This window comes from Actinia tenebrosa, unplaced genomic scaffold, assembly GCF_029948245.1.
Source record: "Actinia tenebrosa isolate PJP-AT-01 unplaced genomic scaffold, QUT_ActTen_1.0 PGA_scaffold6__47_contigs__length_16458017, whole genome shotgun sequence".
Classification (NCBI taxonomy): Eukaryota; Metazoa; Cnidaria; class Anthozoa; order Actiniaria; family Actiniidae; genus Actinia; species Actinia tenebrosa.
The window spans coordinates 7,589,249-7,605,476 of record NW_028292583.1 but is presented as its reverse complement, the minus strand read 5'-3'; the positions used below and the strand labels follow the sequence as shown (position 1 = coordinate 7,605,476).

The window sequence follows — 16,228 nt, the reverse complement described above, 5'->3', positions numbered from 1 at the left end:
AAGTGAGGTGTACCTATAGGTTACTGAGTATACTACAATACAATACAATAACTTTATTTAACGTGGTCAAAAATACACTTAGCTCAATATATAGGATATTTTGCTAATTTGCAGGTAGTGCCACAAAATAAAATATAATAAATCTAGAAAATAAATTAAGTTAAAATTATGATAGAATATGAATAGGATAAAATATATGTACTGTTTGATAAACGAGTAGGAGTGTTTTATCAGGTATAAAAGCACGAGGCGTAGCCGAGTACTTTTATACCTGATAAAACACGATCTACGAGTTTTTTGAACTGCTTAAAACACTCATGAACAATTTATAAGATTTTCAATTGGTTCAACTGGAGCCACCATACACGTCACGAACATGGATTTTTATACTTCGATAGAGATTTGACGTCACGGGCATGCACAACCAGATTCAATAGAAGCCCCCACATGTTGGATATTGCGTGCCAAGGCAAAGACAGGCACGTTAGTCAAAGATCTTTAGGGTTGACTATGACCTTGATGAAGCTCTATGTCTTCATCTAAACTTGGATGCATACTTCATCCCTGATGAAGTCATCCTCATAGTATTCGAGTGGTCTTTATATAAAGATCACATGTGTCTTTATATAAAGACACATGAGTCTTTAAAGACATATGAGTCTTTATATAAAATCACTTGAATACTAATGAAGAGGACTTTATCGGGTATAAAGGTTCATGCACGTGACGTGTATGGTGGCTCCAATTGGACCATAAGCTTATGAATTATTAATGAGTTTTTTAAGTATATATAAATATGCAATATCGTACTAATATAAAATATAAAATGCGATTTATTTACAGTGTCTTATAAAATATTAATAATTATGTCTGTAAGTTATACAAGGTTTCGAGTTCCAATGTTCTTAATTCTTTAAGGAAGCTTTTTATGTTCACTTCTCGTCTCATGCTCTCTGGTAGACTGTTCCATATTTTGGGAGAAATATACCGCCATGATTTAAGGCCCTGCTTTGTAGAATTGATTTTTGGCAGTTTTAGAATGTTCGTTCCTCTTAGATTGTAACTTGTACTTTCGTGTTGCAGCAGTTCCTTTATGGATTCTGGGCTGTTGTCTTTATGAAGGGCCTTGAAGACAGTTAGTATAATCTTCTTGAGTCTTCTCTCGTACAGAGTAGTGGATCCCAGTTTTTTGAGTAGATTAGTATACGAGCTGTTCTTGTCTTGAAAAACGAAACGGATTGCTCGTTCATTTACTTTCTCTAGCTTGTCTGTTGCGTTTTTGCTACAAAATTGCCAAACATCGGAACAGTGATCGAAGTGTGGTGAGATGAACTGTTGGTATATGTCTTTCCTTGTCTGGATAGGTAGTAACTTCTTCATACGCTTTAACACAGCAATCTGTTGAGAAACTTTCCTAGTTATTTTAGCTATTTGCTTGTCATATTTTAGCTTCTCATCAAAAATTACACCAAGGAGGTTTAGCTCTTCTTTAATTGGGATAACTTTATCTTCACAGTAGAATGTTGGCTTTGTTCGAGTATTACCCATGACCATTGCTTGATATTTAGAAGGATTTCGCTTCATTCCGTTTCTTTGGTACCATTCATCAACGCGGATCAAGTCTTCATTAATCATTTCTTGAACGCGGAGTGGATTAGTGTCTGCAGCGAAAAGTTGAGTATCATCTTCGTAGGCGGAGAGATCACAGTTTTTAACTACGTAGGCGAGGTCGTTCATAAAGATATTGAAAAGCAAGGGGCCTAAGATTGAACCTTGAGGGACCCCTGCTTCAATTTGTTGCCAGGTTGAAAATTTATCGCTTAGCTTTACTTTGCTTTACTGTATGAGGAGAAAAAAGCCAAGAACCGAAAATAGCACTGTAGTTTGGTTTTCGGCCGTAATAGGCTACACATTTAAAAAATCTTAGAATAAAATACTGACTGTTAGAATCTAGGACAATCCAAGCACATTGTCCAAAATTCACTCTGAATTAGTTTGGCTATACCTTAACCAATACAAACACATCCCACGTTAAAACCTATAAACAAACATTAAACAAAATCTATGTTTTCTTATGGTTTAGCAGGCAAAAAACTTGTCAGATAATTGAACATCATCCAAAAAACCATATACCGCCAAACCTTGCTAGGTTCTAAGTAGTTTTTCAGAATTTTTTTTGTTTTTCGCATTCTCTTGCTGAAATATTATATTGCCATGCAAGACTGTGCTTATACTGTAACAAAAACAGTTTATTTATTATCGAACATTTTTAAAAAATGGCTAGTAATTCCTAATTAGCTATATCTTAACTTGAAGCTCCATTTACCTAGCAATGTAATTTTACCCCAAAATATTTAATATCAAGTTTCGCTTCTCGTAATAAATCATTTATTTATTTTACACCTATTTTCAAAATTATGCGACCGGCGCTCTCATTAGTCTCCCCCACAGCCGCTTTCAGTGTCAGGAGAGAAAGCGTTGCGTGACGACACTGAAAGCGGCTGTGGGGGAGACTATCGCTCTCCACGATTCGTCTCGTTTTCTGTGTTTTGGTTGCCGTCAATCAAACATGAATTGAAAACGGCTTGCTCTTGCGAAATCCTTGCTTTGTAAATTCTGAAACGAAGCAAACTTGTCTTTCTTTCTGTAATATTCAAACGGTTGAAACCTTAATATCATTTTGGGCTTTTTTTTGAAAGAAAACGAATAATCGTCCGAAGTTTGATTGACGGCAGCCAAAACACAATAAATACCGTTCCTTTCAAGTGCCAACTACACAGGTCGCATAATTTTTAAAATAGGAGGTGTAATATATCACTTTGATTAGGTTTGATTGACGGCAGCGAAAAGCCAAATTTCAGCTGGTTGCAACTCGGAGATACAGAGTTAGTTCGCAGGTTTATGATGTTTTTGCAATAACGTAATATTTCATGGGCTGTAAGTAAACAAGAAATTCTTTCCATTGTCTTGTTCTCTTGGCAACTATTAGTAATGTGTCACAAGTCACAGTAGACGGCTAAACGGTTTTGCTTGGCAGCTGTTTGGCCAATATTAGAATGTGACTGACGGATGGAAATAGCTGTGACAAACGCCAGAAACACGAGCCCTCTGACATGTAGTGCATGTGAGGCTGGGTTTTGAAATACTAGTTGTATATTCACTCATCGAGAGCTGCGCATGCAGAGTTCTACATCCAATGAGCTTCCTTGGACTTTTACTTTCCAACTGTAGATGAACTTTATTGACATAGCTAGAATATATTATAAATTCAAAGTTTGAATATCTTATTAGTATTAAGTATAGAAAGCCAAGATGACTACAGCACAAGCTCTGACCTTCCACGTATCTTTTATTGTCTTTGGTGAGTAATTCATTGTAAAGTTGTTGTGTTTAACATTATAATGTGACTTCGGGAGATTATGTTGGATAAACCTGGGATTCATATTGCAAATTGAAGTCCTAGTTTTTCTTCGATGGCTAAATGTTTGCAAAAAGCCAGTTTGGTTAAAGTGGTTAAACTCCACTATCCTGCTGGCTCAATTAATTTACTTAATTTCATAAGAAGTATTTCACGAAATGTGTCCCCTTTTTTATGTCTAATAAAGTTAACAATATTATGGACTGAAGCACACTATTGATTGTCTTGTGGAATTACTTATCGCGTGTAGCTGCAAACTCATTTTATACATTCTCTATCTTTTACAGTATCAAGTTTCGCCTCTGCTTCCAGAGGTTTAGAAAGAATTTCTGCTGTTGTTGGTCCCTCCAATTCTTCTGGCTTTGGACTTACAAGAATACGAGAACTGTCGGAGCAAGTAACCGAAGCTGGCCATTACGCTTTCGATATAGTCGTCTTGGATGAAAACACGAGGTAAATAAGTTAGATAACGTGAATTTTGACTTATTCCGACCTGCGACAGAGGTCATCCGAGAGAGGAATTTATTCACTACATCATTTCATCTCGCATATAGAAAAAAATACACAAACGTGAAAGCAAAATTTAAACAATTTTCGATGTGACCTAAGGCAGCTGAAGTGAGTAATTTTGAGTTAATATCTGAAATATAGAATTTATTCGAAAACAATATGTTTTAGTGGGTTATTTTGGCAACGTTATTTGTATGAGACGGATGAATAAATACCGCTCACTAAACAATGAGTTTTAGTTGTAGCAACGAACCAATCTGAAGTGTTCTTTCGCACGAAACTGTTATTTTTAAAAGCATTCCTTTTCTGCTTTCAGTTCCTATGTCTAATGCCGTGTTATTTTTAGCAGTTTCACTGTGAAACGTCGAGTGAGAAATAACATTGTTATCGATAATATTGCCCTTGTGTTCTATCATTGAAAGCGAGATGCATGCATTTTAATAGCTTTATTAAACAGCATATCCTGTATTGAGACTTAATAAAGCAGGTGTCATTTATTTTTCTTGACAGTTTTACTTACGTCTGATTTTTGACAGTTTTTACTGAGACCTCTAATGAATCTATGACGTTACCGGAATGCTATGTAGTGGTGGGCAGAAGAATATTGAGAAATCGAATGTTTTTAATTTATTCAACGATTTTTAATATATTCTTCCGATATTTTGTTTATTACTCGTTTTTTCAATGCTGCCTTCAACTTTCATTAATTTTTTTGATAGATGAGCTACGATATTTCATTGTTAGTACTTTAATATTTATCTTTTCTAGTGAGATTTTGGCCAAAAATTATATGATTTATAATCATTTTTCATTGACTCATTATAGCAGTATAGTTCCACATTAATATAGGCATCCCTGACAAGGGACTGTTCGTTTATTATGTCACAGGGGGGCTGGTGTTTTTTGTGGGGGGGTAAATTTTATGAAAATTGTTTTTTTGGGGGGTAGAATTTGATTTTGAAAGTTTATTTAAGGGGGGGGGGGGCATTTTTTAAAATGAGGGGAAAATGTAAATTAGGAAGAACAACAAAGTACGACTGAATAGAAAAGAAATTGAAAACAAAATCGTAAAATCAATATAAAAAAATATATATTCTATGGGTTTGTTTGATCTGGGGCTCCTAAGTTGGATTTGGTGTTCCTGTGTTTGATTTGGGATTCCTGTGGTGCCTAAATCCAATATGGCGGTCAATGTGAATAGTGATGGAATTCAGAATTTCCTCAAACAAGCAGATCTTGAACGTTGAGAGACTGTAAAGAACTTCTAATAAACATTCCCCTTAGAGATTTGTTTCTGACCTCTGATCGTTTTACTTGCCAATTAAGTGATGTTAGCTTCTTTCTTGACTTTTGAATTCGCCATCTTGAAAAAGGGTAACCTGGCGATTCTTCTTTAGGAAGGATACTGGTACTCACGTTTTGCTGTGGGGAGGGGTGGGGGTAAGAATTATGTCTGAGGAGGGAGGGAGGGGGGTAAATTTATAAAGACTTTATTTTTGAGGGGGTAACTTTTTAAAAACAATACTTTCTATGAAAACCACCAGCCCCCCCTGTGACATGATAAACGGACAGTCCCTAACATCATGCAATGGAAATTGCTATGTAACAAATTAACAGCCTGTGCACAAAAACTCCCTAAGGGGCTGGTCATTAATTACAGGGGGGGGGATGAGAATTAGGGGTTGAGAAATGTGGGCGGCGTGAAGCTCACCTTAATGAAATTAGGGGGTGTTGCGAAGTTTTATATTGGAAACTTTCACTATATTTTGCGGCGTCCTGGATTTTTTTTTGTTTCTTAGGGGCTCCCTGAAAAAAAATACTTTTTTGGGGAATTTACCAACCACCGTCCCCCCTCCCGTATTTAATGTTGACCAGTCCCTAACAGGGGAGAGGGTAAGGTATATATACACATGACTCAATAGATATTACCCTGAATTACAGAAGTCTCTTGCTTCTGGGATTTTTAGCTTTGACATTTGCTTTAATGATTTTTATATGTCACTTCATTTTAGTCCAAGTATGCAAGATGATTCTCCACTCAATGGTAGAAGCCGAATTGTTACTGTTCAAGATGAAAATCAGATCATAAAATGGCTATCCAGGAATAAACCAGAGATGATACTTTGTTTTTCACAAGATGTTGGGTTGCCCTATCATATTGTCACAGCCAGGAGAAAAGGTAAATTCAATGAAATAACAATAAGCATACACTTAATTTGAAAACTGTCCTCAGGTTCAAAACTTAGGACAAAGACTGAGCTGAAACGAAAATGGTGTGCATATGTATTAGACCAAATTGTTTACAGTGGCAAATGAATGGCAAAGGCAGAAGCAGTTAAGGGGGTTCAGAGACATGCATCTTTAAAAATGTTCATTTAAAAATGTTGTTTTTGAGACCCTCAGAAGTACAATTTACAGAGTTTTGAGAGGCATTTGTGACATTTTACTGCTGCCTTGATTGCCTCATAATGGCTACAGCCTTGTTATGGGAAGTGCTTCAATGAGATTTAAGTTGTGATGACTGGTGGAATGTTTATGCCAAACTGCTCTTTCAAACCCTTTTTGAATATGCTGTTGGCATTTTATATATGTAGCACAAATGAATAAATCAGAAGATAATTATGCCATTTACCAGAATACTTTTCCATCTCAGTTTCCATATTCCTTGAACCCAACAAGGATTTTAAAGTTGAGTGTAGACTAATGAATCAGATACCAGGAATACAGCATACTCTTGAAATTGCAGATTAAAATAAGTTAGACTAGCATATAATACCACCTCGTGCTGGTGGGGCCACCTCCTCTCCAATCTCTACTGCCCCTGAGACATTCATTTAATGTTGTCCCTGTAATTGACACCATACATGATATCCATTCTCAAAGTATCTCAAGATTAAAACTAATTAAATTTAACACCTACTTTTTCCATAGGAAAGCTTTTTTCAGATGTAAAGATATTATCAGTTTTGGAAGATGTTATGAACTTTCAGCAAAAGGATGAAGGAAGCATGAATAAAATAGCAAATGTCCTTCTGCTCTCTGTAAGTATAAATATTTAATTATTTCGTATTGTATTATATGTTGCATATTAGTGATAGGACCAGGCGCAGATCTAGGAAAGGTTCATTGGGTATGTTCCCACAATCTTCCCATTCATTCCTGTTTAATTTCGTTTTATAAATGTAGTGAAATAAATGTCTATAGATATTGACTTGAAATTTCCAAGGTGAAAAATACACCAAACTAAATATCTTAGTGGTCTGCCTGTCAGAAATAAAATTCAGATATATAGACACTGACAATATGATGTTCTCGCGGGACTCGAACCACTGACCTCTCATTTGCTATAGACGAGATCTCAACCGCTTGGCCACTGAGGCTTTACGATGTAGCATACACTTAACATATAGATCTTTACCGAGTGACAAAAACGCATTTCATAGATATGATGATTATCATCATCAATATTATTATATAGATAATGAATTTTCTTAAATCCTTGGAGAAAGTAATAGTATATCCATATTTGTTTTAGGACCTCATAGTGTTTACCACTGCCAGGGACCAGACGTTCCTCGAAAATGAGCTACATAACCACAAGCTCGACGTTCATAACGGAAGATTACTCAAAAAAGTTCAATCTGCAGTTGTTTTGCAGCATTCGTCCTTAATAAAAGAACTCGTCGTGGCATCAAAACAAATACGTGCTATTGGAGTAGGTACAGACTGGATCAAACATGAACGCATCAGGAGAAATATCCAAATCCAAAATGAACCTGTAAACTCAAATGTCAGCACAACCGTTTCTCCAACAAATGCGACCCAGCCACCAACCTCAAGTGTCAGCACAACCGTTTCTCCAACGACAAATGCGACCCAGCCACCAACCTCAAGTGTCAGCACAACCGTTTCTCCAACGACAAATGCGACCCAGCCACCAACCTCAAGTGTCAGCACAACCGTTTTTCCAGCAAATGCGACCCAGCCACCAACCTCAAATGTTAGTACAACTATTTCTCCAACAAATACGACCCAGCAACCAACCTTGAATGTCAGCACAACCGTTTCTCCAACAAATACGACCCAGCAACCAACCTTGAATGTCAGCACAACCGTTTCTCCAACAAATACGACCCAGCAACCAACTTCAAATGTCAGCACAACCGTTTCTCCAACGACAAATGCGACCCAGCCACCAACCTCAACTGTCAGCACAACCGTTTCTCCAGCAAATACGACCCAGCCACCAACTTCAAATGTCAGCACAACCGTTTCTCCAACAAATACGACCCAGCAACCAACCTTTAATGTCAGCACAACCGTTTCTCCAACAAATACGACCCAGCAACCAACCTTGAATGTCAGCACAACCGTTTCTCCAACAAATACGACCCAGTCACCAACTTCAAATGTCAGCACAACCGTTTCTCCAACAAATACGACCCAGCAACCAACCTTGAATGTCAGTACAACCATTTCTCCAACAAATACGACCCAGCAACCAACCTCAAATGTTAGTACAACCATTTCTCCAACAAATACGACCCAGCAACCAACCTCAAATGTCAGCACAACCGTTTCTCCAACAAATGCGACCCAGCCACCGACCTCAAATGTTAGTACAACAATGTCTCCAACGACAAATGCGACCCAGCTACCAACCTCAAATGTCAGCACAGCCGTTTCTCCAACAAACACGACCCAGCCACCAACCTAAAATGTCAGCACAACCGTTTCTCCAACAAATACGACCCAGCCACCAACCTCAAATGTCAACACAACCGTTTCTCCAACAAACGCGACCCAGCCACAAACCTCAAATGTCAGCACAACCGTTTCTCCAACAAATACGACCCAGCCACCAACCTCAAATATTAGTACAACCGTTTCTCCAACAAATACGACCCAGCCACCGACCTCAAATGTTAGTACAACCGTTTCTCCAACAAACACGACCCAGCCACCAACCTCGAATGTCAGCACAACCGTTTCTCCAACAAATACGACCCAGCCACCAACCTCAAATGTCAGCACAACCGTTTCTCCAACAAACGCGACCCAGCCACCAACCTCAAATATTAGTACAACCATTTCTCCAACAAATACGACCCAGCCACCAACCTCAAATGTCAGCACAACCGTTTCTCCAACAAACGCGACCCAGCCAACAACCTCAAATGTCAGCACAACCGTTTCTCCAACAAATTCGACCCAGCCACCAACCTCAATTGTCAGCACAACCGTTTCTCCAACAAATGCGACCCAGCCACCGACCTCAAATGTCAGTACAACCGTTTCTCCAACAAATGCGACCCAGCCACCAACTACAAATGTCAGCACAACCATTTCTACAAGTGTGACTTCGCCTAGACCAACCACAAGCTCAACAACAGCCTTCCCATTTTCGAAAGATGACGAACGTTACATAATAACGTTGGAAGGAAACTGCAATGAGGTACTTCGTTATAATTCCAGAAAAATTAAATTTAAAAAGAAGTTCAAGAACGTAATCGCAGGTATCATTAATATACCAGTTAGGGACATACATATCGAGGAACTCAAATGTGGCTCTATAAAGGTCACATTTGTCGTGAAGAATGCGACAAACATTAATGCAACTAAAATCCTAGAAAAAGCTGCTTCGGACGGAAAAATTGTAGTGCCTTTTGACGGAAAGAACTACACATCTTCTGGGTTGGTCGTAATTCCTGTACCAACGTCATCACCACCAAAAACCACCCCCACCCCTTCCAAAAAGTTTGCTCTTTACCTTTATATTGCCTTTGGGTCAGTTATGGGACTGGTATTTCTGATTGGCTTAATCGTGTTGATCGTTCGCTGTAGAAGAGACAGAACCAGTGGTACCTTCATTTTGGGTAATGATACGGACGTAGAGCTGAAGCGATTCAGGGGAATTCCTCGAGCGTCGTATTATCGAGTAGAAATGTACGGAGAACCTGTGGAAGTGGACGCAGCTCGCCCTGGAGTATGTGATGATGAATATGATGGGGATATAGTTCCTTACGCACAGACCACCTTTAATTCTAACTCGGCGGGACACTCCTCGTCTAACAACAACCCCAACAAAGACGAGTTCACAATGGGTAACCTACCCGAATGGAATGTACCGAAGCTGAAGACGTCAGACATAGTGGTGAGGTCCTCGGGTGCTGAACAAGACGAAGATGATGAAGAACATGGAGGGAATCACAATGACGAAGCTTTGCACGCCTACGATAACCCAGTAATGACGTTTGGAGATCTGTCGAACAATTCTTCTGAATAGTCAAGAAAATGCAGTAAATATGGTTTGTAATTGTTAATGACGTTTATAGTGAAGATGAAACTTTGAATTACGAGAACTACTTGGTTCGTTATCATTGAGCTCAAGGACTTAATTTTGACTATATAAAACAGTAAGTTGTAGCCGAGTTATTTTAAAGTCCACGTTTTGTTAGTTATCCTCTTTTCTTTATATGTTTGTGCTAATTAACGTTTGGTACATTTATAAAACTCTAAAATCAAATACGAATACGATTGCAAAGTTAGGTTCTTCCAGCTTCTTTGAAGAAGCCGATTGATCCTGTGCTCTATTAGGCTCTTCTTTCCGAGAAAACAAGTCCAGGGATTGTTTTTGTGAGCGAATTTTCGACTTGTTTCCATCAAAGGAATTTGATTTGTGTTTCGCGCCAAAAAATGCCGCCAATGATTTTGACTGATTGAAAAAACCCGTCGGTAAATTTGGCGCGAAGCAGAGATAAAACTGGGTCCTCAGTTCATGTCAGCTGGATAGAGGAATGTTTATAGAACACAGGCTATGTCTTCCAAGTCATTTAATTAGCACAAGTATCGAGAAAACTGGGAAAGGAGATTGGGTGCAGAAAAATTTATCAAGTATTATGCGTCAAAATGCCTTACAGAGAAGATAGATATTACTTTGCATATAAAACTGCTAAATATTTATGATTCTTTGATAGCTGTTTATACTAAAATATATTCAAAGTAAATATATTCCTATTCAAAATTATATTCTATTTCTTATGTTTTAGTTCATAAGTTATTAAGGTGTATAATAATTTCTAAATGTAAGATTTATTGCATTTTGAATTATCACATAAATCCTTCTACCAAACTCCCCGCGTCACTATTGCTTTTTTGGAGAACGATGTGACACCAATAAACAACATCAATAATGCAACAAAATGCAATAAATTGAGGTTTAACATTATATGATATCAAGTATCTAGTGTAAGAGTATGAAACGTCGGACCACAGAGTCAACATGATATCCTACGATAATAATAATTATAATTAATCATATCAAGAGAGCATATTTATTCTCTCTAGATCATATACAGTCAATGTCATTAACGTTGTCCACCGAAAAAAGACATTTACACGTTTACACATTTAGACATTTAGACATTTACACATTTAGACAAAGTGAGCCTGAACTTTAAATGTAAATTTCAACTCGTGAATCGAAAATCCAGAATGCCCCGAACATTTAGTGAGGATTTAAGATGGAGAATGGTATTTCAGCATTTGTTTTATGCCAGAACCTTCGAGAAAATACATGATATTTCTTTTAATCTAAATGTCTAAATGTGTAAATGTCTTTTTTCGGTGACAACAATAATGACATTGACTGTATATGACAAGACGTTTTAAGAGGTATTTGTTAGCATTGTTACAAATGTTGTAATATTTACCAAGGTGCTCTTTATAATATAAAAAAATTGAATTAGAAAGTTTAATATAGATATATATTTGATTATATTTGATGAATAAAATGATTTAAATTTACATGTAACTGCTATACAGCTATGTGGTATTTCTTAAAGTAGCCCCACACACGTACTCAAACTAATAGTCTAATAACGATAATAATAATAATCATCATCATCATCTGAAATTCTTTAGTTCGCGACACAAGTTTCGGTTAAACGAATAGCCAATACGGCGGCCATCTTGAATTACAGTCCTTTGACTAAACGTTGTTGTTGATCGAATCATCCCTACGCGCCTAGACCGAAAAAGATAACGGGTAAATTACCCAGAACTTGCGTCATCCAAACTGCTCACTAGCGTTAAATCTTCGCCGTATGCTCGAGGCATGGTTTTAGCAAATTAAATGGAATTGAAAACAGCGAGCTCAAGACGTGTTAGATAACATATGCGGCAGCTAGTAACTGTCAATTAATTATCCCCATGATCCTGTTCGGTCTAGGCGCGTAGGGATGAAGCCGACATCGGATCAAACGACAACGTTTAGTCAAAGGACTGTATATTGTTTTAGTCAAGACATTATGCGAAGCTGAGTGGGCAACTTTTGCAAAACTTTGTAGACTGCGCAGATGTTTGGGTTTCTATATATAACTTTAAGCTTTTCAATTAGACTGAGCACATCTAAAAAGCTGAATTTGCTGGTAGTTGAAACAATAGCTAAAACCTGTGTATCAGTAACAGACCTAAATGTTTCAGTCTTCATCTAGAGGAGGAACTACCAGTATCCCAAGTGCCCCTGCACGCTTATTATTGTCTTCGTTGGCCTTAACCGGTTTATGATTTTTTGATTTTTTGCTTTATCATTTACTAAAGGCATGTTCGATTAATTTGACAAATAAAAGTAGCCAGTTGTAGGATCTGACTGAACCTGACAGAACGACAGACAGACAGGCAGACACAACTCACTCCGCCATCAGTCCCCCCACTCCAGGCCTGCACAACTCGACCTCAAAAAGAATTTCAATATCTTTAAATCAGTATTCAGTACCTTTAAATCTTCTGAATAATTTATGAATAGATATCGCTTAAAGGTATGAAATACACTCCACTTAAGTACAAATGATTTTTCAATAAAAAATACGACGTTATATCTCCGCTCGCAATACATTCTGGGATACTAGTGGATCCTCATCTGGTGCTCAACAAAATTATTGGACAATAATTTAGTAGTCCGTCAATAGAGACCGGGACTTGTAACCGGAGGGAGGGGGCTCATTAACAGTTACAGGAATTTTCTCTTGTTGGGGCTTAGAGACTGACGAGGGGGGGGGGGGGGGGGGGGGCAGCAATTGTATGATACGCAAGTAAAATCCATCAGTCTTGCTAACAAGCCACAAGTATTATAAACGTTCTTTAAACAATTTCTCGTGTCCAGGTAAGAGTTTTGTTGAGTTTATTGAAGAGAAAAGAGCGTTTCTGTGTCCCCGTTATATTTTAGAGAAAACGGCTTTACCACGCCACAGGATGCCCACTTTCTCTTATTGGAAGTTAGTTCCCAGTCTTTCCCTTTCATTCGACACAAACAATATGGCGGACGAAAGTAGAGTTCCTTCTGGTTCATCGGGATATCAAAGTTCACCTACAGTATGGAAAAGAAAGTATTTAACTCTACAAAAACGATGTGAACAGACAGAACAGGTATCTGTTTTGTCTTAAGCGTCACATATAAACTTAATTTCATTAGTTCCATGGCTTTAACATCATTTATTATATAGTAATGGTCGTATTTTAAATTCTGTTTTTAGACTCATGCAGAGACGGTTCTTGCATGGAATTTTAAGCGAAGGGATTGATAACTCATCGTATATTGTTATTTAACAACAGGAAAGTGAACAAATACTTAATCGGATATACCATGTGAACAAACTACTTCGTAGATATCGACGACAGAGAAGGTAAATTAAAAAATCAAAATAAATACAATAACCTTACCTTTCTTGTTAACTCAAAATATACATTTTGAATTTTCACTATAAAATTATTCAAGATATCAGTAAAACAATAATTTTCTGATTGGACATGTAGAGGAAGCTAAACTTAAAGCAAAATTTTTGAAAGTCTTCGTCTATCAAGTAATGGTTTATCAAAATGTTTTAAAACGTTTAACACGATGATGGTGAAAAAATGGCACTATGTTTAACGGATTCAATTAAAGACGCAGTGCTAGTGCATTTTACATTAAACTACCACTAGATGCCTGTTCATCTTTACACACAATAATTTATAATCAATCTCCAGATGCATTAGAGAAAAACTGGATGAACACAAAGATGACTATCGAAATGCTCAACCTCCATTACAGGTATATTTATAAATACGTCAGGATTTTGTACTGTAGCTCTAATTTATTACATTTATTACATCTACTACTAAAACAAACAGCTAAAGAATAATTGCAGTGTGGTGGTAATATTTTTTACATGCTGTCTTTGTATGTCAATGGGAAGCATGGGTGCTGTGCACTGCAAATGTACTGCCTATCACCAATGCAATAGGCTCAAGTCAATAAATAAGTAAAGTTGCTAGTTGGTACTCTCCTACATTGTATGCTTTGAACAGCGGTTTTTCTCAAGTTTTCTTCCTTCCACTAAAATCAACTCTAACATTTGAATTCAATCTGATCTGGTTTGGGAGATTGAGCAATTATTGCTCCTTGCAGTCATGCTCTGCAAGCAAAATGAATTATACTTACATAACATGGTGGCAGAGTGTACATAGAGTGACCTCTCACCTTTATGACCTTAGCATGTTATATTAATCTTAGAGCCATATATATAATGATGTAAAAAAGAAATTAATTGGCAAATCCTGTATATTCATTAATACCAGGAATATATTTTGTTTGTGGATAATCTTTTGACAAAACATTCTATCAATCATTCTTTAGTGTGGAATAGGAAACTATAATAAATCTCTGCTTTTGCATATATATGATTATAATTGGTTTGTCAAGGATGCCTAAATTAGATCACTTATGACATTTCATCCATTTATCTCAAAATTTTAATATACTGTACTGTCTTCTGTTCAAAGTCTCAGCTAATGGCAGAAATTGTCTCTGAAAGTTCACTAACCTACATGGACTTTGATAATGGTGGACTACCAGTATCACCTGGACAAACAAGTAACACTACAACAACTTCCATTAAAAAGAATAAGAGTCGAAATCCTGCAAAGCAAGAGAAAGAAAAAGACCCAAATGCTCCAAAAAAGCCTGCAAATGCATTCTTCATGTTCTGCCAACAACAGCGTAATGTCATGCAAGACGACCAAAGGGATGCAGCAGCAGCTATGGGTCATCATGAACTTACGAAAACCCTGGCAAAAGAATGGAATAATCTTATTGATAATGATAAAAAAGTAAGTTTGCTATGTTCTTAGTTATATGATGTTTCCTGGTGAACCAATTGTAGTCTAGGGATGATGATGATGATGATGTCTGCGATGATAGTCATGAATAATGGTCTTAATATTAAGTTGGTCGTGACGATGATACTGATCAGATGACAGATGGTGATGATGAAGATGATGATTACAAAAATGTTGATCGTAACATGTTGTATTTGCTTTATATAATATGGGCTTTGATTCCTTCTTGATTTTAATCCCATATTGTTTTTTATTGTATTTAGGAATATTATTTTAATCCAATTTTTTTATATTGGTATTTAGGTATATTATGAGATGTATGAAAAAGAGAAAGAAAGATATGAACGAGAGATGAAAAATTATACCTCCGATAAGGGCAAGTCCAAAAAAGATAAAGACTCCTCGTCATCAAAAAAACAAAAGTCCAAAGCACAAAAAACCAAAGCAACCTTGCCGACAGCTACTGTTACACAACCTTGTCCTGAATCTCGATCTGGTCTTGTGTCTCCAACATTAGATCCACTGACACAGAGTCTTATACCATTTAACCTTCCCCTTATACCGTCACCACCTCTCCTTTCTAATGATAAAGATACATTCCAAGACTTTAGCCAACTATCTTCACCACCCCATGATTCATTCATGCAAACATGATGAAGAATAATTATGAACACTATGATTCTCCATAATCCTGTAAATACTTGTCAATAAAATTCATTTTCAGTGGCCAAGAAAAAAACATCTATTTGTAGCATTGGCCACCACTCTGTTAATATGTTTATACTCTGTATATGTATATATATTTAGTCTAGAACAATAAAAAATGGTTTATTGTTCAAAACATTAGGGGTAAGGTACTTTTAGGAGTACCTTAGCCTGTATAGTGGCACTTCCTCCTCCCCTTCCTCCTCCCCTCCCCCCTCCCTAAGTGCTGCTATGCAGGCTAGGAGTTTTTTGAAAATTTCCATCCAGCATATCCAATACTTTTACCCCAGAGTTCTCCTGGGGGCTAAAACGCCCCACCCTGACCACACTCCTGACGATGCAAGGACAGCTTACTACACCTTTTATTGAGGCAGTTATAGTGACAAAAGGAATTCAAACTGGAAAAAATAACATATTCGTAAGAGTGCGGAAGCATGA

General features: G+C 37.2%; 3 protein-coding genes across 3 annotated transcripts; 2 read left to right on the top strand and 1 right to left on the bottom strand.

The window, feature by feature from the left end:
* Nucleotides 1-864: 864 nt before the first annotated feature.
* Nucleotides 865-1,737, bottom strand: LOC148905969 (uncharacterized). The gene has a single exon (XM_089038944.1). The coding sequence runs from the start codon at nucleotides 1,735-1,737 to the stop codon at nucleotides 865-867; it is 873 nt and encodes a 290-aa protein (XP_088895070.1).
* Nucleotides 1,738-3,102: 1,365 nt separating this feature from the next.
* Nucleotides 3,103-11,734, top strand: LOC116296073 (uncharacterized). Its single transcript, XM_089039242.1, is given in 5 exon segments — nucleotides 3,103-3,361; nucleotides 3,706-3,871; nucleotides 5,941-6,107; nucleotides 6,860-6,969; nucleotides 7,464-11,734. Coding segments are annotated over 5 exon segments (3,243 nt in total). The 5' UTR covers nucleotides 3,103-3,312; the 3' UTR covers nucleotides 10,215-11,734.
* A 1,509-nt stretch (nucleotides 11,735-13,243) lies between these two features.
* On the top strand, nucleotides 13,244-15,858 carry LOC116296068 (uncharacterized). Its single transcript, XM_031704021.2, has 5 exons — nucleotides 13,244-13,354; nucleotides 13,541-13,611; nucleotides 13,955-14,018; nucleotides 14,750-15,076; nucleotides 15,389-15,858. The coding sequence occupies exons 1-5, from the start codon at nucleotides 13,244-13,246 to the stop codon at nucleotides 15,737-15,739; spliced, it is 924 nt and encodes a 307-aa protein (XP_031559881.1). The 3' UTR covers nucleotides 15,740-15,858.
* The last annotated feature ends 370 nt before the right edge of the window (nucleotides 15,859-16,228 follow it).

Bases quoted from the DNA above. Each gene is read 5' to 3' on its own strand.
- LOC148905969 (XM_089038944.1), bottom strand. From the start codon at position 1,737: ATGAACGACCTCGCCTACGTAGTTAAAAACTGTGATCTCTCCGCCTAC.
- LOC116296068 (XM_031704021.2), top strand. From the start codon at position 13,244: ATGGCGGACGAAAGTAGAGTTCCTTCTGGTTCATCGGGATATCAAAGT. The intron at 13,355-13,540 runs GTATCTGTTTTG...ATTTAACAACAG, and splicing joins GATGTGAACAGACAGAACAG to GAAAGTGAACAAATACTTAA. The intron at 14,019-14,749 runs GTATATTTATAA...TTCTGTTCAAAG, and splicing joins ATGCTCAACCTCCATTACAG to TCTCAGCTAATGGCAGAAAT.